The sequence below is a fragment of the Oryzias latipes genome, chromosome 3 (assembly GCF_053564925.1).
Source record: "Oryzias latipes strain Hd-rR chromosome 3, Olatipes_Hd-rR_3.1".
In the NCBI taxonomy this organism is placed as follows: Eukaryota; Metazoa; Chordata; class Actinopteri; order Beloniformes; family Adrianichthyidae; genus Oryzias; species Oryzias latipes.
The window spans coordinates 5,819,616-5,843,606 of NC_136239.1; the positions used below are offsets into that span (position 1 = coordinate 5,819,616).

Below are 23,991 nucleotides of genomic sequence, written 5' to 3' on the forward strand. Positions count from 1 at the left end.
GCTTTAAGCTTCCTTTTGGCTCTGACCCAGTACTTACCATAATGCTGATTTCTGTTCATTTGTTTTACCTTCCGAAATTATCCAATTTTTGCATCTGGGCTGATTCTCCTCTTGGGTCTGAGCCCAGCAGCAAACAGCCAGCAGATGGTTTCCATCAAAAGCTCCTGTTTGCTGGAAACACTTGAGGATAATTAAACGGATTCATAGACCCACAACAAAACTGCAGGTTTCACGTGTTGTCCTTTCAGCATGGACATATCCTGGTATGTTCGATAAAACAACCTCTTCTTGTTATTCCAATCATCTCTGACAAAGTCAGAGCTGCTTCACAGAAACAGCAGAGTCTGCAGTCTGCTCAGGGCTTCAGAGAAACGGGAGCTGAAAGGACGCGTTTTCTGATACAACTTCATTACTTTACTTTGCTACACCAAGAAAAAAAGATAAATGCCAAACACAGGTCCAGGTTACAAAGTTTTATTATGCGATAAACAATAATTTCCACAGGCCGTTGCTCCATCGTGCATTGTCTGTAGTCTGAAGAAGTAGAGAGGTTAAGACTACTGCACACATGCAGCAAAAATACATTCACCGCACAGCAATCGCATTCTGACCAACAGTGATGCATGGCACACGTAAGCACACTTTAACAAAACAAAACCTTTACAAAAGAAAAATATATCGTAGTATACTGGAAAACACATCAAATATATTTCAATATATCAGCAACGTATATACCTGTAATTGTTCATCTTTCAGCATGCCACCTGGGGGGGGTTGGCATAGATGGCCTCCTGATACAACAGAGTATTTTCATGGCACAGGAAGAAGCCACATAGGCAGCAGCATGACAGCCTTACCTGAGGCACCAACACTGGATTTTGGCTCGTTGGGAATAGAACCCAGGGTTTCTTCTGTGACAGGTAGCCAACTGAGTGATTCCAGCCGGATTCATATCTACAGACCAACAGTCAGGACCATAGAAATTAGGACAGAGACATATTTTTTTTTCATTTTGTTTCTGTACATTACCACAGTGAATTTTGAAAAAAAAACAGCTCAGATTCCATTGAAGTGCAGACTTTCAGCTTTCACTCCATGGGCTGAACAAAAAGACGGCATAAAAACTAAACCCTTTTTTAAACACAAAACATATATATATATATATATATATATATATATATATATATATATATATATATATATATATATATATATATATATAGAATTATCAATACATTGTTCTGAATGTGATAAGAAGTATGTTACTTTTACGTAAAGCTTTATGACATGGCGCCTTATCCTGCTGGAAGTGACCATTAGATGATGGTACACTGTGGTCAGAAAGGGATGGACATGATCAGCCACAATACTCAGGTACTGTGGTGTTAGAACCATGCTCACTTGGTACCAAGAAAATATCCCCTGCACCATGACACCACCACCACCAGCCTGAACCGTTGATACAAGGCAGGATGGATCCATGCTTTCATGTTGTTGACGCCAAATTGTGACCCTATCATGTGAATGTGGCAGCAGAAATGGAGATTCATCAGACCAGACAACGTTTTTTCAATCTTCTATTGTCCAGTTTTAGTGAACTTGTGTGAATTGTGGCCTCAGTTTCCTGTTCTTAGTTGACATGAGGGGCAACTAATACCACTTTGGGGTAATAAATAGTGAGGAATGAACATTATAATACACTTAAATGATCCAGTGTGGTCTCCTGCTGCTGTAGCCCGTCTGCCTCAATGTTGGATACATTCTCTGTGAACCCTAGAGATGGTTGTGGGTGAAAATCCCAGTAGATCAGCAGGTTCTAAAATCCTCAGACCAGCCAGTCTGGCACCTACAACCATGCCAAACCATGTTCAAAGTCACTTCAATCACCTTTCTTCTCCATTCTGATGCTCTGTTTAAACTGCAGCAGATCGTCTGGACCATGTCTACTGTCCACGCCTAAATGCTGCCATGTGATTGGCTGATTAGAAATGTGCATTAATGAGCAGTCAAGCTTAAGGGTTCTACATAGCATCTTAGCTGCTCCATAGAACTGTGCCCTTCTGGACTGAAATGTCTGAGGTTTTTCCTGGGATCTAATGTAGCTTCTCCTCCAGTTTAGGGGTTACTTGTCATGATGGGCAACTCAAAAACAACAACAAATCCGGGAGTACAAAAAAGGGATTTAATTATCGTCTGTGGGATGATTGTATTAAAGGCTGATGTGAAGTCCATGAAAAGCAGACGAACGTACAAGTTCCTATTCTTTAGGTGGGTGAGGGTTGTGTGGACCACAGAGGAGATGGCGTCCTCTGTGGATCGGTTTGTCTTGTATTGGTGCAGGTCCTTGGTGACGTTGATGAGAGTCAGTGATGACCAGCTTTTCAAAACATTTCATGACTATCAGGGTAAGGCCCACCGGCCAATAGCCATTCAGACTGAGGATGTTTTGGGGATGGGGATAGTTGTGGCGGTCTTCAGGCAGGTGGGGACCACTGCCTGCGTCAGAGAGTCCTTCAGGAACCATCCAGGGATGCTGTCAGGTCCAGTGGCTTCATACGGGTTGATCCTCTGGAGGGTCCTCCTCCCTTCTGTGGGTGTCACACTGAAGGGCTACGCTCAAAAAAATAACTCATTGGATGAACTTAATTTAATTGTGGGCAGGATTTCCATCCAATAAATATGAGTAGCTCCAACTCAAAGAAAATTCTTCCATGTAATGAAATATAATTGAGTTAGTCGAACTCAATTTAATCACAAAAAGCCAAACAGAAAGAAATCCATTCACTTAATGAAACTAACTTACTTACTGCAAATGAAGGCAAAAATCATTTTATGACACTAGTCTTGAACCTAGAACCTCAGCAGGTAGATGCTATTGGCTGATCTACTGAGCTAACTCTTCTTTGGCTACTTACACTCGCCAGTGTAAAGAGATAGAATCATTTTCTCTATAAATGAGGTTTGTCGTCTATAATCTTATTATGAGAAACCGAGTTGAAATGATTCCACAGTACGTTTTTATTTTACGTGGAAAAACACGATCGAAAGTTTTCTCTCTCCGAAATGTCGAAGGATTTGAAGGAACAATAGTCATAGCAGGCAATAGACGAAAGCTCTGAGCATTTTAATAGTTGAATGGTTAAAAGAGGTGAAAAATTGTAGCCGAAAAACGGTGGAAGATACTATAAGAAGAATAGATTCATTAACCATTCAACCAATAAAAGAATAATCACCGAAGAAGGATTTTGCACGTGTAAAAGGGAGTGTGGCTCAATTCCGTTGCAGCCACATGTGCACAGCATGCCCCTTAATTGAACTCATTTATTTTGGATAACTGGAGTTTATAGGTGAGACTATTAATACATTTTATGTTATATATTTAAATAAAACAAACAGCATTTATTTGTGTTACATGAAAGAGGGGCTTGAATCTTTTTTTTGATCTATCTATAAGATCTCCACCAAAGATCTATCAATATGTCTCTCTATAAAAATCACAAAAACAATTCAAAACTATGCAGACAGCACTTACGGCAAAACAAAAACTTCAGAAATGACACAAACAGATCAAAACGCAAAAAGAAATAAGCATCGCAAACAACACAAAACGATTTTTACAGACAGCACAACTTGAACGGCACAAAGAAAACCAGGCATACAACCCAAATGAAGAGAAGGAACAACAGAACAACACACAAACATAAACAGAACAAACACACAAAAGTGGGGCAAACAACAAAACAATAACAGCACAAAAAACAAAAACACAAACAACATAAACAAATCAAATAAAACAAACAACAGAAACAGCAAAGTTAACAGCTCCACAAAGCTATTGAACTTGATTGTTTACCGCCACAAAAACATTTCATGAATATAAGAAGAACAGGAATAAAAAAACACATAAAATAGAGAACTGTGAAGAAAGAAAGACACAAACTGAGACATTTAAGCTTCCATAGTTTCACCTGTTAAACAGAAAACCGGTCTTTGAGGTCGTTGATGTGAACAGCAGGGCGCGCTGCTGCGCATGCTCCGTGTTTCCTGAAGTTTGTACCGAGGACACACCCATCAGGTCTAAGGGAGACACAGACCGCAGAGCACGAAAACTGGCCCGAGTCTGGATCTCCGGAGAGCGCACTGACGGACTGTGCCGAACCCCCCCGAACCCCCGCTGCTCTGTTTCTTCCGAACCGAGGCGAACAGCGGAGCGCGGAGCTCGTTTCTAACGACAGGATGTCAACTTCAGAGGACGCCGACGGGCCCCGACCCAGATACGGCTGTGAGTACTAACTCTCCTCCCCGGTGCAGGTCCAGTCAGAGCCGGACCAGAACCCGGTTCGAGGAAAAACCCAGTTAGGCACAGATTCAGCTCCGTTACATTCCGACTTCCGCGTCTGTAGAACACCCGGAGGAGGTTGATTTCACCCCCCTCCCCCCGTTTAATGTCCGCGCACGCGCGCGCTCAGTTCCTGACACAGCCTGATCCCTGATGGCCCGCGCGGGAAAACTTTCCCACATGATAAAAGTTTTCTTTCTGTCCACGCTTAGAAGCAGCTAACGCCCCCAGACTCACGAAGTGGAGTGAGACACTTCACTAACAATAATCCTGAAGTCACCTCCTCCTCATTAGAGGATCTGAAACACTTCAACTGATTGTTCTGTTCGCACATGCTCAGTGAGGGCGCCTTGGCTTTAGGTCATAGAACACCCCCACATCCCAGGTGAAGGGGCTCAGGTCTGATCTGAGGCTGGTCTCCAGGACCTGAGTGCGTAAACTTGGCAATGACCCCAGGGCAAGACTCCGCCCCCTGTGAGCATCCTGCTGGCCAGGTCATGACCTCAGTGTGACTCTGTCCCTGTCTTCAGCCGTTCTGGACGTGGCGGAGCGGCTGACTGCTGAGGAGATGGACGAGCGGCGGCTGCAGAACATGGCCTACGAGTACCTGTGTCACCTGGAGGAGGCCAAGAGGTAAGACGGCTGCTGACCCTGGGTTTGTGCACGTTGACCCTGGGTTCCTGCATCCTGACCTTGGGTTCCTGCATCCTGACCCTGGGTTGTGCACGTTGACCCTGGGTTTGTGCACGTTGACCCTGGGTTTGTGCATGTTGACCCTGGGTTCCTGCATCCTGACCTTGGGTTCCTGCATCCTGACCCTAAGTTTGTGCACGTTGACCCTGGGTTTGTGCACGTTGACCCTGGGTTCCTGAATTCTGACCTTGGGTTCCTGTATCCTGACCCTGGGTTTGTGCACGTTGACCCTGGGTTCCTGCATCCTGACCCTGGGTTTGTGCACGTTGACCCCTGGGTTCCTGCATCCTGACCCTGGGTTTGTGCACGTTGACCCTGGGTTCCTGCATCCTGACCCTGGGTTTGTGCATGTTGACCCTGGGTTCCTGCATCCTGACCCTGGGTTTGTGCACGTTGACCCTGGCCGGTGTTCTCACCTTTAGCATGGAACCCCTCACCTCTGAGAGGTTTGGCGTGTTAGTTATAGTTTGTGATTTTTGACTTGATTTGGTCCTGGTTCTAAATGGTCTTCAGTTTTTGGCTTAATGGAAGTAGACCTTGAAGTCCAGCTCTGTCTGTGTTCTTGCTTCTGTCCATCTGTCTGATAGCGCTGTTCTCTGCAGAGACGGCCACCCTCAAACCCATCAAAAAGTGTTCCCACCAGATCAGTAAGGATCTGATGAAGGCCTCAGACTTTGTTTCTTGTTGAGGTTCTCTCTAGCTTGCCAGCCTCCATCTTTGTTTTCTGCAGCTGAACTGCTACAGGTTCAAAGGAGGAAGAAACGTACCAGACAGGAAGTGACTCAGCTGCTATGGAGTCATTTTGTTGCCACAGAAACCCACAGCTGTCATGGTGACAGGTTCCTGTGTGACTCTGTCACTGAAACGCCAGAGACCCTGATTTGAAACTTACATTTCCACACCTGCTGCTCTAGAGGACATTTTGACACATGGTGGGATATCCTCCACATGTAAAGTTAGATGTTATGAAAACGTGTGGAGGTAGACGGGCTGTTAGCATGTGGAGACAGACGGGCTGTTAGCATGTGGAGACAGACGGGCTGTTAGCATGTGGAGGTAGACGGGCTGTTAGCGTGTGGAGGTAGATGTTCTGTTAGCATGTGGAGGTAGACGGGCTGTTAGCATGTGGAGGTAGATGTTCTGTTAGCATGTGGAGGTAGATGTTCTGTTAGCATGTGGAGGTAGATGTTCTGTTAGCATGTGGAGGTAGATGTTTTATTAGCATGTGGAGGTAGATGTTCTGTTAGCATGTGGAGATAGACGGGCTGTTAGCATGTGGAGGTAGATGTTCTGTTAGCATGTGGAGGTAGATGTTCTGTTAGCATGTGGAGGTAGACGGGCTGTTAGCATGTGGAGGTAGACGTTCTGTTCTCATGTGGAGGTAGATGTTCTGTTAGCATGTGGAGGTAGATGTTCTGTTAGCATGTGGAGGTAGATGTTCTGTTAGCATGTGGAGGTAGACGGGCTGTTAGCATGTGGAGGTAGACGTTCTGTTTTCATGTGGAGGTAGATGTTCTGTTAGCATGTGGAGGTAGATGTTCTGTTAGCATGTGGAGGTAGACGGGCTGTTAGCATGTGGAGATAGACGGGCTGTTAGCATGTGGAGGTAGATGTTCTGTTAGCATGTGGAGGTAGATGTTCTGTTAGCATGTGGAGATAGACGGGCTGTTAGCATGTGGAGGTAGATGTTCTGTTAGCATGTGGAGGTAGACGGGCTTTTAGCATGTGGAGGTAGACGGGCTGTTAGCATGTGGAGGTAGACGTTCTGTTCTCATGTGGAGGTAGATGTTCTGTTAGCATGTGGAGGTAGATGTTCTGTTAGCATGTGGAGATAGACGGGCTGTTAGCATGTGGAGGTAGATGTTCTGTTAGCATGTGGAGGTAGACGGGCTGTTAGCATGTGGAGGTAGACGGGCTGTTAGCATGTGGAGGTAGACGTTCTGTTCTCATGTGGAGGTAGATGTTCTGTTAGCATGTGGAGATAGACGGGCTGTTAGCATGTGGAGGTAGATGTTCTGTTAGCATGTGGAAGTAGATGTTCTGTTAGCGTGTGGAGGTAGATGTTCTGTTAGCGTGTGGAGGTAGATGTTCTGTTAGCGTGTGGAGCTAGACGGGCTGTTAGCATGTGGAGGTATATGTTCTGTTGGCATGTGGAGGTATATGTTCTGTTAGCATGTGGAGGTAGATGTTCTGTTAGCATGTGGAGGTAGATGTTCTGTTAGCATGTGGAGATAGATGTTCTGTTAGCATGTGGAGGTATATGTTCTGTTGGCGTGTGGAGGTAGATGTTCTGTTTGCGTGTGGAGGTAGATGTTCTGTTAGCATGTGTAGATTGTTTGTTGGTCGGTGAAGGGACGGACAACAGATTCTGACGGTCTGATGTCATACTGTTCTCTAAATGTGTCATGGCAGTCTCAGAAATCTCCCCTCAGGGTATATTGGGATTTGATTGACAGGTGAGGGAGGGAGGGAGAGAGAGAGAGACTGCTGCTGTAAGTAAGGCATGATGGGAATGTCCCAGGTGAGGAAAGGGGGTGGAGCTATCAGGAATGCAGCGAGGTGCTCTGAGCTCGGAAGGTGGCTCATAACCTGAAGATGAGGTCATGATCTGCACTCAGAGCCTGTTTTCAGTCCCGTTTATCTGCTGGGGTTTGAGTTTATTTGGATTCTCCCTCACCCACTGTTTCACAGCAGAGGAGCTCTGAAGAACTAAGGGGTTCTGGTAGAGTTTGGACCTGAGTGGGGAAATGTTGTGGTGACTAATACAAAGTACAGGAAGGCAGTTCCAGGGGATTTTTCTGTCCCTCCTAGATCTTTCAGGCATTTTTAATGTTTAATGAAACAAAAATATCTGACGTTGTGAGCATTTTCTGAAAAGTTGTGATATTTTTCAGTCATAAATTCCAGCTAAAGGCTGTAGGAGGACATACTAATCTGTTTAGGGGTTCATTTTTTATTTATTAAAGTGCTGTTTTTGGTAACCCCACGGAAAATTCTCAGCATTCATGAAATCCCTGATGAAACAGTGATTTGTTTCAAAATACAACAAACATTTGGATGTTTGTCTGATAGCAGCAGTAAACCTGAACATCTTATTATTATTATTTTAGTTTAGTTTTTAGATAAATGTGTCGGCTTAGCCTGAATTCTGTTTTGTTGTTTCTGATATTTCACCTCAACTTCTTTTCTTTCTCTGAAAGGCTTTTCAGTCTGAAACTGAATTAATCACAAACGTTATTAGAAAACAGCAAAAGATCGCTTGAACCAAACACTTGACTCCTGTCTCTTTAAAAAATCATTGGAATACATTCTATCTGTATCAATTTAGTGCTTTTGTTTTTTAATCTTTATCAGGAGATCTTTAGGTTTTCTATCAAGCTGACTGAATATCAACCGTCACAAGGATGTGGAAACGTTAAAATCACGATGTAGGGGGAAGGTTTGATTGGTTTGACTGATGACGTAAATGTATAAAAAAAATCCCTGTGAAACCAACGACGACACTACCCAGAATGCTTAGAGGGCTCAAAGTGATGGGAAGTTCTATTGCTGGTAGTCAAAAACCTGTTGAGACTGACAGAGCGCCACGACTGTTCCGACTGAGAGCGATTGAAACTGGTCTAATTAGCGGGAATTGGTGTGATCGCAACATCACCAAGTCCTGGAGGGACTGACTGTTTGAATACAGTAACGTTGATAAGACTGGTGTTTCTGCACTATAAGGCGCACTTTATATGATTAAAGAAAGACTTGTAATGCTCATACATGAATGGATTCTGGTAGTGTTTACTGATGTCAAAGCCATTCTGAGAGCTACATGACGGCGCTCTGTCTGAATGTCAGTGTTCTTTCATTTTTACCAGTTGCAAACATGGGTTAGTGTTGTTATAAATATGCTAACGTGTGGCGGTAATGGACTGTGTTTTTTACGTGTTACTAAGGAGGTTGGGAGTTAGCAGTCAGAGTAACGTTTGTTTTAGCGGTATCCATTTTTTTTACATGTTGCGTACAAGGTTGTGCATTGTAGGCATTGTGAATACACTAACTAGTCGCTAGCTAGAAGTCTACTTACTGTGAATGCAGATAATAAAGTCTGATTGACCTACGGACTCCTCTGACTCTTGTCCTGCTTTATATGTGACATGAGTGGATCATTCATTGATGCTATGCCTTATAATCCGGTGAAATACAGTAATTTGATACTGAAATGGGCTGGAAAATGAGCGCATGGTAAACAAAGGAAGAAAACGAAACCCTGCATTTATTCAGGTGTTGAGATTTCTGCTCTGAAATGGGTGTGGCGTTCCAAATCCTACCCTTGTAGTGACTGTAGGTTCTGGTTCTGACAGGGTGGGGATCTTTCCTCAAGGTGGGTCGGAGGATAAACGTGAGTCCTGTCAGATCTGACGGGGAAACAGAATCTGGAAGAACCAGCTTGCTCTGATGGTTGTTATGTGTTGCAGACACCAGTGCAGGTCTGTGGCTGACGGTGAGCCGCTCCATTAGAATGACGTTACCACCAGTGTCAGGAGAGTTGCCCTGGTGATGTAAGAACATGACCTGCCCCCCCATGTCCATATCAGTGTTGGTCTGTACTAGAGGAAGTTTTTGTTTGTTCGGTTATGAAGTGAAAGCATGAAGTCTTCGTTTTTCCTCATCTCAGCAGTGACACACGGGAAGGTGAAGCACGACTGGAATTTACTCTGAAACCAGTTTGACATCGTTGGTCGGTGTGAGTTCTCCAACTGCCAATGATGTCTGACGTCAGTAAGACTGAGAGCTAGACTGAAGTAGAGACCGGTCCCAAGCCTTCCTTTTGGGTCAAAACTGAAGTCAACTTTCTCCGTCATTTTGCCGTCTTATCAGTTCACTGGAAGGAAAACACAAACTAGAGACGGAGGCTTTCCCTTCATCAGATCCCTGTCCACAGCTTTCAAATGACAGCAGCAGCATAATTACTGTCTCAAATTCCCCGAGAGTCATTTCTGATCAACGTGATGGTAGTCCTACCGGTGTCATCTGTAGTCCTTCATGTTCGCTGGGCTCCTCCTGCTGACACTCTGTTTTCTTTCACAACACCGTGGAGATCTTACATCACGGCGAGGAGGATGGTGTGGGGGTGTCATTTTAATGCACGACTCACAATTAACAGATTAGGCGGGCTTGTGTGCGTTTCAGTGTGCTTCTCTCTGACGCTCCCGCTCTGCAGGACAGGCTTAGTTCCCTCTGAAGCATTCGCTTTGGCCTGTAATTTCCTGTTTTCAACGCGTTTCCCAACGCTCCTGTGTGTTGCTGATGGAGGGAGCATTGTGTAATGTAAAGCCCCAATCTCCTGTCTTTTTCTTAGTAGAACAATGGCTGAAGAAAAGTTCTTTTACCCTAAAACTCCTGTAAATCGACAGCTTCTGAGTCTGTTTCCATGCAAAGTATTAAGTATTAATATAGTAGAATTAATAACTACTATATCCATATTGGTTAGTTTGCTTTTGTAAAAACCCGGGTGTGTCAGAAAGGTTACTGGCGCTCTTGCATCTCTGGAATGTTTCATTTGTGGTATTTCTGGATTTTTATAGTTTCTATAGAAAAGTACCACAACTTTGTTTTTATTGTAAACACATCTATTGAGCCCCCCCCCACACACACATCATACCTGCTGGTGACACAACGTTTCAGATGTTTGGGTGGGTAATGCTGCTCGTGTGGGTGTGAGGAGACGACACACGACTGAAACCACAGACGCTCCGGTTCTGGTCGGGCTGTGACGGTTAACCAGGGAATCCATTTCTGTTCCATCCAGGTCCATCTGTCTGAGGGAATGTTAATCCAATTGACCTAGAGCATTATAAACTCGTTTTAAAATGATAGAAATCAATTATATTGATACTGGAAAACACCATTTGCATAAGGACACGGTAGGTTTATTTTTTACTATACTGTAAAAACGAACAATCAAGGCAAGGCACGTTTATTTGTATCGCACAATTTGTACACAAAGTAATTCAAAGTTCTTCACAATACAGGAAACTGCATAAAAATCCCAATGCATAACAGTGCAAAGGTTAAAAACATACATAATTATTATATAATTTACTTTAAAAGAGAACATAAAGAGGTGTGGATAAGGACTCTTCACACGCCTAAACGGGAATCTTTTGAGTCAGGATTTGAACCTCAGCACAGTAGAGGCCGGTCTCACAACCTCAGGGAGACGGTTCCAGCTTTTAGCTGCATAAGACTGAAACGCTGACTCCCCTTGTTAAGTCCTGACTCTGGGCCCTCGGAGGAGGCCCTGAGGGGTCCCTGAGGTCCTCAGAGTCCGAGATGGTTCACATGGCGCTAACGTGTCAGAGATGTACTTTGGTGCAAGGCCATGGAGGGACTTGGAAACAAGCAGATCTGCTCTAAAGTCTAGTCTTTGAGCCACAGGAAGCCAGTGCAGAGACCTGAGCACAGGACTGATGTGACGGTACTTCCTGCTTCTAGTCAGGACTCGAGCAGCAGCGTTCTGGATGGACTGAAGCGGACAACATACGAGATGCAGCAAAAACTGATCAGTCCATCATTCCAGTCCAATGTGTGGAAACATTTTGAATTTAGCAAAGTCATGTGACCTTCGGTGTGCTAGAATGATCTATTGATGATCCCTTTGGATTCTTTGGATGTGGGAAAACAACAGTGGGCCGAACTTTAGGCAGGGTTGTAAAACTGGGTTTTAATGATTCAATTTGCATCATCATTTGTCTTTGCTGATCCGATTCTTAGTAGATATTAGATTATTTTAACGATGTGATTCACTGACCTAAAAGTGGATTCAGGACATCGTTGTTTTTAGCTGTCATCACGTGTGCGTTATGCGCCGTGATGCACTTTTTTTGTTACAGTAAAATAAACCCCCCCCCGACGTAAAATTAGGCTGAACTAAACTAAAAAGTCCGAATTGAAACTGTCAACTGAGTCTGAAAGCAAAGAAGGACAGAAACGAAAAACAAAAGTGGAAAATGCAAAACACAAACATTATTTTCATTTAGTAACAGTTTTAGGTGCAAAGTTTTCGTCATTCAAGTTCTAAATTTCCAAATTTTCTGTTTAAATTCTCAGTATTTCTTTTTTAAGTTAGTTTTTTTTCTTCAAATTTACCATTTTATTTTTCCAATATTTAATAAGTCCTTCAAGTTTATTATGTGTAGCGGTACTTTCACGTTTGACAAAAATGTCCAGTCTGTTTTTTTGATTGGCTGGCGCTGACGTCATTGAAGTTGTCCTTTACATACAGCGGAGGGTGTTGCCCAGAGGGCTGCAAAAGCGGCGGCGAGCTTTGTCAGCAACAATGGTGTCGGGTCAACAAGAAACAGACCACAGAAAACGGACGCAGGGAGGCGTGGCTCAGGATGGAGAAGGTGGACCGGTCTGCCGCCGCACCACAGGACGGCTTTTAGAGTCTTTATCGCTTTGATGTCCGTGATCGGCCGACACGGTGACACGGGCACACACAAACGTGCGCCTTCGACATGATTCTACTGTAGAACACAGCAGGTCTGACCCATGTTTGCTCCACATGTCCCAGTGGTCTGGAGAAAGTGAGCCGTCCTCGCAGACGACTGCAGCTGCGCATGCGCAGACAGCTACACTGTGAGCAGAAACTCTGCGCTGCTGAGATGGCATGGTGGTGCCCTTTCATGTTAGGTTACGGAGGAAAGAACCATCATGAGCCTCAGAGGAAGGAAAGGTCTATGCCGGCCTGTGTGAAGCTGCAGACAGGGGTGGTGGGGGCAGATGCTTTCCACACCAGGAGGGGGGGGGGCTTCCTATGAGAATGACCTCTGAACTGCCCCAGAGCTTGCTGGATGTGGGAATGCTTCCAGCCGCGTGTCACTCCTCCCTTTACCTCTGACAGGAACATGCAGGCCCGTGTTTTTCACTCTGGGAGGGGGGGCGGCTGCAGCAGACAAGCAGAAACTGGACCCGGGTTTTCTAGACTTCATGACCTCATTCAGTGGATCGCAGGAACAATCAGGATCTGAAGAGAACTGTTGATTTTGGCTGTTGCCGGTCACACACTGAAATCACTGTGTTGACTCCAGAGGAGGGCGTGTCGGTGTTTATGCCGCCGGATCAGGGCGTGTTTCCCTGATAAAAAGCCGTATATTGTTGAGCCTTTGGCAGCTCCGGGGTACATAGAAAGGGGGGGGTTGTTCTCCGCTGGCGACGTGGGGCGGGGGTAGGAGGCGGGGCTACAGGTCAGACTTTCCAGGCTGAAAAGCGAGGCTTTCTGCTGGCTGACTCTCTAAGGAGGGTTGTTCCAGCTGGGGAGGGCAGCGCTGCAGGAGTGGAAGCTGCGGTCAAACTAAGCAAAAAAAACCTGACCTGTACTCCAACAAACACGGCACATGACTTTATGGATGAAAGTTGCTGAGTCATTGTCTGTCCTCACTTCCCAATCCAGCGTCATGTGAGGTCAGGAGACAGTCCGGCCTCGTTTTGTTGTTGCGTCGCCTGAAACACGCGCAAACGTCTGAACGACACCAAAGAGGATTGTTTTATTGAGAAATTTGGGCCGAGGTTCTGTGACCCGGCGCCAGTCCGGACCCAGATGTTGTCTTTGAGCTCTGAGCACAGGAAGGAAAGCTGCTGCACAGCTCCACGTGCACGTGTGTCTGTGCACGAGCATCTTCCGCCGATCCGAAGCCCGGACTATGAAGGAGATCACTGTGATCTGGTGTCCATGCAGGAGCATCTTCTCCATGTGCTCTGTCCTGCTCCCTGCAGATGGATGGAGGCCTGTCTGGACGAGGAGCTGCCCCCCACCACGGAGCTGGAGGAGGGGCTGAGGAACGGGGTTTATTTGGCCAAACTGGGAAACTTCTTTGCCCCCCAAACCGTTTCCCTGAAGAAGATCTACGACCGCGAGCAGACGCGCTACAAGGTGAACACGACTTTTCCTCCCCCTACAGTCAAAGCCTCCCAGACTCACCCTGTGGGTCAACAGAACCCCCCAGGAGTGAGACTGAGTAGGTCTGTTATTATTCTGTGTTCTGTGGTCTTTTACAGAGTGTTCTAGTTGTCCATCGTTCTTCCATCTATGCTTTACTCTTGTTTTGTGTTCTTCAAGGTTCTGTAGTTCTGTACTGGAGGGGTCCTTCAGACCTCTGGAGGGGTCCTTCAGACCTCTGGAGGGGTCCTTCAGACCTCTCCAGAGGTCTCCACTGTTCTACAGACACAGCTCCTACTTATTATTCTTCATTGTTCTCCAGTGATGATGAACATCTTTTACTGTTCTTGGGTAACCCGCTCCGATGGAAAAGCTGTTTCTAACACGTTCTTAGAGCATCTCACTCATGATGGAGGACACCTGTTATGTAAATTAAGATTATAGTTGCGTTTCTGATTGAAAATTGTTTTTTTTATTCAAATCGTTGGGAATCAGGAGCAGACAGAAAAATGCAGTTTGAAAAAGATCGTATAAGTGAGGGTTAATGGCCGGCGGCGTGTGCATTCACAGAAATGAACGCACGATGTGGAAGCCTGAACCGTCTGACGCAATGCGGAAGAGCGTTAATGCTGATAATGCACGCTTCGTCGGCCATTAACCCGCTCATACCATTAACCCGCTTATACAAAAGAAATAAATATTCAACCAGTTTTTAGTAGTTTATTCTTGTTATTGTTTCAGTTTGGATTGCTTTTTTTCCCCACAATAAGCGGACTATTTGTTACGTGGTGTGGCGGGTTGTCACGGTAACGACTCATCCGGCGTGGACCCTGAGTGCAGCGGCTACGGAAAGCAATATATCTATGCTGATGGTCCGGATGGGTTGAATAAAGCATCAGTTCAGAGAGAAATTTCTCCTGTTACCGCTTGTTTTTGTCCAGATGATGAAGCTAACGTGTGTTTTAAAGAAGCCGGCGCAGTGATGCAGAACATTTAAGCCATGGGACCAGAACTTCTATTTTAAGTGTGCAGTATCACCGTTTAATGCACACCCAGCAGCCAATCAGAATCGAGTATTCACCCGGACCGGGGTATGATGATGTAGAAACTACACTGGGCGGGTCACAAGCTTCCTGTTCTGAACTCCCAGCAACAGGGACGATGAATTTCTGAAGAACAGCTGCAGAAACGATGTTTTACAAAACGACACGGGGTTTTGTCTGAAAACATCCTGATTAAAACCACTGGGAACACTTTGGAAATAGATCAAAAGGTAATGGGAGTGTTTTTCCGTGTTATCTTGTGTTCTCTGATGCTCTTCAACATCGGTGTTTGTCCAGATGTTGACTGTGGCGTTTCTCTCTTAGGCCACCGGCCTCCACTTCAGACACACAGACAACGTCATCCAGTGGCTCAACGCCATGGCGGAGAAGGGCCTCCCAAAGGTGAGTGCGGCTGCAGGTCACGGTTCAGGCGGGGGAGGCTCTTTCTCAGAGATTTCAGCTTAAAGACCGAAACTGCCAAGTGGACTTGTCTTGGAATGGGGGGTGGGGGTGTCTGGTCCACCTCCAGAGTTCTTCAGACTTCTGAAAGCAAAAACGGGACGGCTGGAGACTTGACTTTGGAAATAGTAGATCCATGTAATGTGAAGGATGTCCCATCACATTTGAGCGTTTTAAGCATTTTCTGGGCCTGCTTGATGACATCACCACCCTCCTCTGTATCACAACAGAACAAATGACGCGTTTTCACCTGGTTGTGAGCTCTGCAAACAGAGCCAGCTGGCAACACGCACAAAACGCAGACTCCTGCCTCCAGGAATGTTCTCCTTCATGATCTTCATCTGGTCTTCAGGTCTGATCAGCTCAGCAGGGACTGGAGGGGACATTTCTGTCTGCAGCCTCATGTTTGAACCCTCCTCTGTTCCGTTCAGTCTGCAGTTTCAGCACCAGTCACATGGGATAGGGGGAGGGGCTACAGCTGTAGCACATTTGCTAAAAAACCTCACAAAAGCAAAGAAAAAAATCCACATTCTAGAAAGTTCTGCAGTGATCCACTCTGATGTCTCTGCTGCCCCTCCGTGCTCTTCTCTGACCTTGTGAACTCTTGGGTTTCAGATCTTCTACCCTGAAACCACAGACATCTATGACAGGAAGAACATGCCGCGCTGCATCTACTGCATCCACGCGCTCAGGTGGGTGTCCGCACTCACAGACTGTGGGGTGTGTGGCTTAACCAGCCAAGAGCCAATCAGGGTGAAGGAAATCGTAATTTCTGCATACCTCTCATCCTGAGGTGGATCTTCTTTCCACCAAAGCTGGACCTCCGGGGACTCCGGAGACCAGGTTCTGGTTCCAGGCTAGACCTGTGCACGTGCAGATGTGTGTGTGTGTGTGTGTGTGTGTGTAACGGTTGTGGGTTTGTATGAACTGCTATCTTATGTTCATTCATATGCTTCCTCTTGTCTAATTGCTGCTCCTGTTGACCCGTTCTGCTGTGCTGGTCGGTCTCTTTCTGGTCCTCTCAGAATCCTCCTGTTAAGGCAGACGTTCTCTCTTTCTGCGTCTGGTTCTGCTGGAGGGTTCTTCCCAGCCTGTCACTCAAACTGACATCCCTCCCCACTCAAAGCTGCCTCCTGTGATCTGCTGTTGATAGAAGCTGCTTTTCTACAATCAACAATAAGTTTTATTTATTAGACGCCTTTCAAACACTTACAGCAGGCGTGGCCAAAGTCTGGCCTGTAGCACACGTTTCCCGTGGTCTCATTGTCAGAGTTGCACCGCTAATGTTTGGTTGGGGTTGTGAGGGGCTGTAAGCTAGCAGGAGAGAGTTTAAACAAAGGGATGACGGGAAACAAGTGGCTTACTTCTGCACCAACAGTCCCGCCTACAATGGCTTAATCATAGTTAAGACCACTGGGAACGCATTAGAAGATGGTCGGAGTGGGAGCTGGAGCCTCAAACGACAGGAGCAGACTCGTCTCTGTGATCCAAACCGCAGGGGTTTGTACTTCTGAGCTAGATTGTTTTATTTAGCTGTTTTTCAAAAGTCCACTGCCAACATTTATCAGTGAATAAAATGTAACATATGAACCCAGATTTAATGACTTTTTCTTCATTTGTACTTCTGTTCTTCACATCAGAAATTCACTGTAATTCTGCTCAAATGTGTTAAGAACAAATGAAAAGAATCCCATCGCAGTAACATTTGCATTTAGTACTGTTCTAAGGGTTCAAAGGTCAGTCCCCATGCATGTAAAAAAAACCACACAAACAGCACACAGTGAAACAACAACATGAACAGACAAATGTAAAACACTGACATGAGTCTGAACAGAAATGTTCATGAATGAAACCTGTCCTTTTTGGAGTAGTGGTTAGTTGTGTAACTGTTGTGCGTTTGCTGCCTCCACAGCCTGTATTTGTTCAAGCTGGGTCTGGCCCCTCAGATACAGGATCTGTACGGAAAAGTGGATTTCACTGGTGAGTGTGGGCGCCTCCTTTTTCCACCCGTCACGTCCTGAAGCTGGAAACTTCTGAGCCAGCCAGCGTGCGTGTGTGTGTGTGTGTGTGTGTGTGTGTGTGTGTGTGTGGGGGGGGGGTAAATGTGAAAGTCATTAGTGAGAGTTAGACCTCTTCCTGTCTGTGCCCCCCCCCCCCCCTCATCTGTCTCTGCTTCCCTCCTGCAGAGGAGGAGATCAACAACATGAAGAGCGAGCTGGAGAAGTACGGGATCCAAATGCCCACCTTCAGCAAGATTGGTGGGATCTTAGCCAATGAGCTCTCAGTGGATGAAGCTGCATGTAAGAGAGGGCGGGGCTTAGGCCACCTAAAAATGACTGTGCTTCAAAAACAAAAAGCTTTTCCATCAGGACTCACAGCCACAGCTGGTGTGTAATGTCACAAACTGTGAGAAGATGATTTGTTCTGAAAGCCAAAGGCCGGTCCTTAAACGAGTCTCAACTTCAGAGCCTCACGGCTGATGGAGAAAAAGGTTTTCTGAACGTAGATTATTCACAAATCTAAATGTCTTGAATGCTTGGATTAATTCAAAAGTAAGTTTTCAACCTTTTTTGCAGCAGCATCCTCAGAACCCAGCAGGGCATCATGTCTTCTTTAGGACACATTAAACCTGCAGTTTTTCCTATTTTTACCTCCAAAATAAAAAGTAAAATTCCCTTCTTCACTTTTGGGTAAAAGCTGCTAAAATCAGCGTTTGACTCATCAGGTTGTGCTGATTTCCAGAGTAGACCTGAGAGTAATGGAGCTGCAGCTGCCGGCCTGTTGGCTCTGCTTTAGAGGAGTTGCTCCCGGTCAAACGTGGATGTGTTATTCCTGTCTCGCCTCAGTGCACGCTGCAGTGATCGCCATCAACGAGGCCATAGACCAGGGTGTGCCCGAGGGTACGCTGGCAGCTATGCAGAACCCCAACGCCATGCTGGTTCAGCTGGATCCCAGCTCGGCCAGCCAGTACCACGACACCCTGTACCGCGCCAAGGGGGAGAAGGTGGCCAGCTCACGCAAACGGGTAAGGGGCCCGGACTTCAAAGTCTGACGGACCCAAAACCCCCTTCATGGGTCTGGGTTCACGCGCTTCAGCACACGCAGAGAGACGAAGCATAGAGCTGTAGGTCACTGGTGGTGCTCTGCTCCAACAGCAGATGGAGAACTCTGAGACTGAGAGGGACATCTACGACGAGCTTCTGACTCAGGCTGAAATCCAGGGCAACGTCAACTCTGTCAACAGTGAGTCTCCAGCTTCTGCGTCCGGCGGTTCCCACGCCGCTCCTCACACGCGCCCACCTTTCCCCCGCAGTGAGCGTGGCCCTGAGCGCCGGTGAGCAGGCTTTGCTGAGTGGAGATGAGAACAAGCTGTACGACGCCCTCAAAGCCATGGGTGTTCAGAACCTGGAGCCGCAGAACAAAGGCTGGTACCTGAAGCAGCTTCAGGCGGACCGAGAGAGCCAAGAGCGGGTAGGCCACGATGGAGGGCTCTCCCTCTGCTGGTGCGTTGGCCGTCAGTCTGCAGAAACGTCCATTTTCCTTGCAGGCATCTCCAGGAGAAGCCTTATCCAAGGAGGAGTTCCAGAGCGGCGTGGACGTTGCTAACCAGATCGCAGAGAGCGTCCTGAAGAGTGAGTTGATGTTCCTCAGAAACCCAGCTCGTCTGTGTCCGCGCTGATGACGCCGTTGTTGACAGTGCTGGAGGCGGTGGAGCGCATCAACGCCGCCATCAGAGAGGGCGTCCCTGAGAAGACCGTGGAGGAGCTGATGAACCCCGACGCTCAGCTGCCAGAGGTTTACCCGAGCGCCGCCGACCTGTACCAGAGGGAGCTGTCCAGCCTGCAGCAGCAGAGCCAGGAGGTACAATCAGCGTTGAACCGGCAGTAGCACAGCAGCACTTTGACACAACAAAGTCTGAACACGACAACCATCCAGCTCCATGACAACCACCGTCCTGGCAACTTCGCTTTTTAACTTTGTCTTCTTCCTTCCAGGGCTCGTTGAGTCATCCTGAGCTTCTGGTTGCCGTGGAGATGCTGTCGTCTGTGGTTCTGATGAATGAGGCGCTGAATGTGGGAGACCGGGCGGCGCTGTGGAAGCAGCTGTCCAGCAGCGTCACGGGGCTCAGCAACGTGGAGGACGAGTACGCTCAGAGGTGAGATGGGGCAGCTGGCGGCGGATGGAAGGGGCTCCTGCTGGAGGTTCACACGGTTCTCTCCGGGTTCTCCTCAGGTACATGGACGAGCTGATGCGTCTGAAAGCTGCAGCCAGAGAGGAGGGCTGCGACTTCCTCACCTGGAATGACATCCAGGCCTGCATTGACCAGGTCAACCTGGCTGTGCATGAGGAGCACGCACGTGAGAGCAGACTCTGAGCAGCATCTGGAAGGGGAACCCTCTCAGCCCGTTGCTCTGTATTTAGCAGCGCGCGTTCCTGTTTGCAGGGATCGCAGCGATCGGGCAGATCAACGAGGCCCTGGACGAGGGGGATCCGGCGAAGACCCTGGACATGCTGCTGAACCCCTCAGCCAAGCTGACGGACGTGGACCCGTCCATCGCTCAGCACTACCACAACAAACTGCTGGAGGCCCGCAGAGAGAAGGCTCACGTAAGGCTGTCTGCTCTAGAAATCATTTGCTTTTCTGGAACGGTCATAAGAAATATGCAAACGGCCTATGCAAAGGAGATCTGAGTGCAGTTAGTCATTTGACTGAGAGATCCGACCTTCTTCAGAGGTCAGGGGAGCACGTCAGTCATGGAGGAACAGAGCTGTGGCGTCTTTCACCTGAGCTAAACCCACCTGAAGGACTCGGAGCAGGAAATGATGATGAAACACACGATTCCCATGAGCCCCTCTGTTCTTCACGGTCTTCTGCTGGGTGAGAACGTTTGGGCACCCCTGATGATTTCCAAGATTGTTCTTTATAAATCATTGGTTGTTTGGATCATCAAGTTCAGTTAAATATATCATATAGCAGATGAACACAGTGATATTTGAGAAGTGAAATGAAGTTTATTGGATTCAAAGAAACTGTGCAATAATTACTTAAACAAAAACAGGCAGGTGCATAAATTTGGGCACCCCTGTTGTTTTATTGATTTGACTTCCTTTAGCAATAATTATTGGAACACAAAATTTGTTTTATAAGGTCATTGACCGTTCACTGTGTTCATCTGCTATATGATATATTTAACTGAGATTGATGATCCAAACAACCAAAGATTTATGAAGAACAATCTTGGTAATTTTCAGGGGTGCCCAAACGTTCTCACACCACTGGAACACTTAAGGCCGTGGTTCCAACCAAGATGACCACGGCTGGATTACAGCAGCAGCATCAGCAGCAGCGCTGATCCAATTCCAAATCCAGATCAGCCATTCACAGATGGAGACACAATTCTTACTGTTTCAAAGATAGTTTGTGTCTTTTTACTGGATGAATGAAAATTCAAAAATGGTGTGTTTCATCACAAGCGTTTATTCAAAGCAGGAGATGATAATCGACAAAACATAACGGAGAAAAACACAGATTTACAAAAGAAACGTTTTTTTTCCCCACTTTAAACAATGTCACACTGTGAAGGTTTTCTGTTAACTTCCTGGTTAACCTCGGCAGGAAACAAAACATGAACATCACGGTAGCTTTGGATCGTTTAACAACAAACCCTGAAAATATTCTCCACTTCTGTCCTCTGAGTTTTTCTAGACGGAGGAAAGGAAGAGCGTAAATCTCGGTCTGGAGCTCACCAGAATGGAACTAACTGCTGGAGTGCTGCGGCACGTCGAGCAAAACCGTAGGCGGGAAAATGACAAACGTGCTGGCAGCTGATGTGGCGTGCGTGCACGTGTGTGTGCGCGTGGGAGCCCAGAGGTCAGCCGGAACAGTGACCTAAGAGGCCTTTGCTGTGATCTCCCATACTGCAGAGAATGACCCTTCCCCAAACGCAGCGCTCGCTGGTGGGGTACCGTTTAGCCGTCTGCTGCTTTGAATGCAGCGGCGCCATCGTCTCGTTGGCTCGCACGTTCATTTGCTTGTGTCATCAGTGCACAGGTCTGTGCACGTCTGGCTCATTTTCCTATCTGACCCAGCTGAGGTCCGGCTGCAACAGGGAAAGAGTTGGGCGGGCTGAACCAGGATCCTTTTAGCCAGCCTGTTGTCCCGGTTCAGTCCGGTCTAACAGCGCCACCCTGGACCCGGTCTGCCTGACATGTCGGCAGCATGGCTTGACCTAAAGTTCTGAAATAGTTTCACAGCGGGTCACCCTTCAGGGGTTTTTGCGTCCCTCCTCTGCCCACTGGCAGGAACGCAGGACTTCAGTTTTTGCTTCCATAAAAGGGCAGAAAGCTGCAGGCAGGCGCCGTCCCCGAGCTGCTGCTGGACTAACGAGATGCAGGAAGTGATTGCAGCTTCCTGCGATCATCTGGGCAGAACAAACCTGGAGTCTGAGAGGACGGCCAGAGCGAGTCACGTGAGGCCAGGAGAGCCGGAACTTCTGCTGGTGGCACTGCAGAGCTCTGAGCTGACCGTCCTGTTAGACTGTCCAAGCCTCAGGAACGCCTCCTTTTGGGTGGGACTCTGGGGTTTGCACTGTTGTCCTGGTGTGGGTCAGGTTTCCTGTCTGGGGATTTTAAAGAAAAAGAGTTTCGGTAGTAAAGTTTTGGTGACCGGTTGTCATGAATCGGCTTTTCAGCTCCACTTCCTGTTTCTGTGATGTGCTCATCACATGCATGTTTGAACCGCTCTGCGACCACACCCTGCAGAGCCCTGACTCATTAGGCACAGCCTGCAGTCAACGTGCACGCAAACACACACCCACAGGAACTTCACCGTGGAGCAGGAGGGCCGTGCACGTGCATGAGATGAGGTATCAGAGTTTCCCGCCTGCTTTTGTCTGCACACGTGCACCGACAGAGCCCCTTTCGTCTGCTGAGGTTAAAGCAGAAGCTGCGTTTCAGGTTTACGTGAAGGGAGAGTGCCCTCTAGAGGCGGTGTGCAGTACTGCAGCCTTACCTCCTCAATGGATGTTGGTGGTCTAGAACTGCTCCAAACGGCGGCTCGGTCACACCATACACTTCTAATGACAGCCCAGACTGAAGTTTAGATCCTAAATCCTGGACCTTGGGGAACACTGTCCTGCATTTTCTCAATCCTGCCCCACCACACCTGCCTTTGATCAAGCTTTGCTGGAGCCCAATGATGAGATGAGCTCTAGCAGAGCAATGGAGGACAGAGGCTGAACAGGGTTCTCCAAGGGCCAGTGGGATAGGTTAACTAGGATGAGGTCAGCACGACCAGCTGGGGGTCAGTACGACCCGTGGTCACTGTGGGTTTTTTTCCCCACATGGTTAATCAAAGGCTGTTGAAAGAGCTATGTGCTGTAGACGTCAGCTTAACCTGTAAAGCAGCCAATCCTGGTCTGTGAAGCAGAAACAAAGGCAGAACTGCATGGATTCTAGTGCTGCTTCGCGGGGGTGATGGTGGGGGCTCAAGTTTGTGGTCTTGCTTTTGTCCAGGAGACACAGGACCCCTCTGCTGTGCTGTGGTTGGATGAGATCCAGGATGCCATCATAAGGGCCAACCAGGACACAAAGGAAGCGCTGCAGTGTAAGAGCTTGTAACTTTCTGTTTCTGCGGTGGCCTGGGAGGGGCTGGAGGGGCTCATCACGTTGATGTCTACAGTCTCACAGGCCATCCAGACCATCAACGAGGCGGTGGAGGACGGAGAGGCAACAAAGACTCTGGCTGCTCTGCGAAACCCAGGAGCCGGGCTGTACGGGGTCACGCCGGAGTGTGCGCAGACGTACCAAGACGACCTGACCAAGGCCAAGCAAGACAAGAAAAAAGACGGTGAGGACGAAGGAGCTGGGTACCTGGGTTCTGCTGGGTAACTGGGTTCTGCTGGGTACCTGGGTTCTGCTGGGTACCTGGGTTCTGCTGGGTAACTGGGTTCTGCTGGGTACCTGGGTTCTGCTGGGTACCTGGGTTCTGCTGGCTAACTGGGTTCTGCTGGGTACCTGGGTTCTGCTGGGTAACTGGGTTCTGCTGGCTAACTGGGTTCTGCTGGGTAACTGGGTTCTTGACCACCAGGTGACTCCAGAACCATTGTAAGATCCAAGGTTCTGCTGGGAAAACAGATGAACCTTCCGCTGCAGTAGAGGGTTCAGTCCAAACCAGAGTAAATCTCCTAGAAGCTCCTAGAGGCCCACCTCTCCAGAACTCTCACAGCTGCAGCCAAACATGCAGAGACACGGTTCCTCTCAGGAGAACTGTTCCAGGAATTCTCCACCCCAAACAATCCTTTTCATAGAAAAACAAGCAGCAGCTCCTCAACATCACAGCTGGCTTTCTGTCAGAATGGTCCAAATGTGGCATTAAGGTCTTATGTCACCAGTGGTCCCATTGAATAATGTTCTGTCACGCTGAGGGTAGAACACTAACCTTTGGGCAACAGATCCAGAACCAGGAAAGTCTGACAGTCGTGGTGTTGGATTAAGGTCATCACCTGCTGTCAGTGAAAGGCTTCATG

At 47.5% G+C, this 23,991-nt stretch overlaps 1 protein-coding gene and 1 long non-coding RNA gene across 3 annotated transcripts in view; one reads left to right on the top strand and one right to left on the bottom strand.

Annotated features, from left to right (window-relative positions):
- Nucleotides 1-458: 458 nt before the first annotated feature.
- LOC105356242 (uncharacterized) lies at nucleotides 459-4,109 on the bottom strand. Its single transcript, XR_013654758.1, has 4 exons — nucleotides 3,969-4,109; nucleotides 858-954; nucleotides 736-791; nucleotides 459-534 (listed from the first exon to the last, which is right to left on the bottom strand). It is a non-coding gene; the product is annotated as an uncharacterized LOC105356242 (long non-coding RNA).
- iqgap1 (IQ motif containing GTPase activating protein 1) overlaps nucleotides 4,002-23,991 on the top strand; it is a 33,266-nt gene continuing 13,276 nt past the window's right edge. The window contains exons 1-17 of one of the 2 annotated variants that reach the window (XM_011486793.2): nucleotides 4,002-4,282; nucleotides 4,870-4,972; nucleotides 13,799-13,955; nucleotides 15,329-15,406; nucleotides 16,079-16,155; nucleotides 17,376-17,443; nucleotides 17,650-17,763; nucleotides 18,310-18,488; nucleotides 18,619-18,706; nucleotides 18,777-18,934; nucleotides 19,011-19,095; nucleotides 19,161-19,324; nucleotides 19,459-19,619; nucleotides 19,697-19,821; nucleotides 19,908-20,071; nucleotides 22,979-23,069; nucleotides 23,145-23,312. In XM_011486793.2, coding sequence (XP_011485095.1) covers nucleotides 4,237-4,282; nucleotides 4,870-4,972; nucleotides 13,799-13,955; nucleotides 15,329-15,406; nucleotides 16,079-16,155; nucleotides 17,376-17,443; nucleotides 17,650-17,763; nucleotides 18,310-18,488; nucleotides 18,619-18,706; nucleotides 18,777-18,934; nucleotides 19,011-19,095; nucleotides 19,161-19,324; nucleotides 19,459-19,619; nucleotides 19,697-19,821; nucleotides 19,908-20,071; nucleotides 22,979-23,069; nucleotides 23,145-23,312 — 2,026 coding nt within the window. In that variant the 5' untranslated portion in view covers nucleotides 4,002-4,236. The remainder of the gene's footprint in view (nucleotides 4,283-4,869; nucleotides 4,973-13,798; nucleotides 13,956-15,328; nucleotides 15,407-16,078; nucleotides 16,156-17,375; nucleotides 17,444-17,649; nucleotides 17,764-18,309; nucleotides 18,489-18,618; nucleotides 18,707-18,776; nucleotides 18,935-19,010; nucleotides 19,096-19,160; nucleotides 19,325-19,458; nucleotides 19,620-19,696; nucleotides 19,822-19,907; nucleotides 20,072-22,978; nucleotides 23,070-23,144; nucleotides 23,313-23,991) is intronic. The other variant, XM_004066783.3, reaches the window with a different exon arrangement.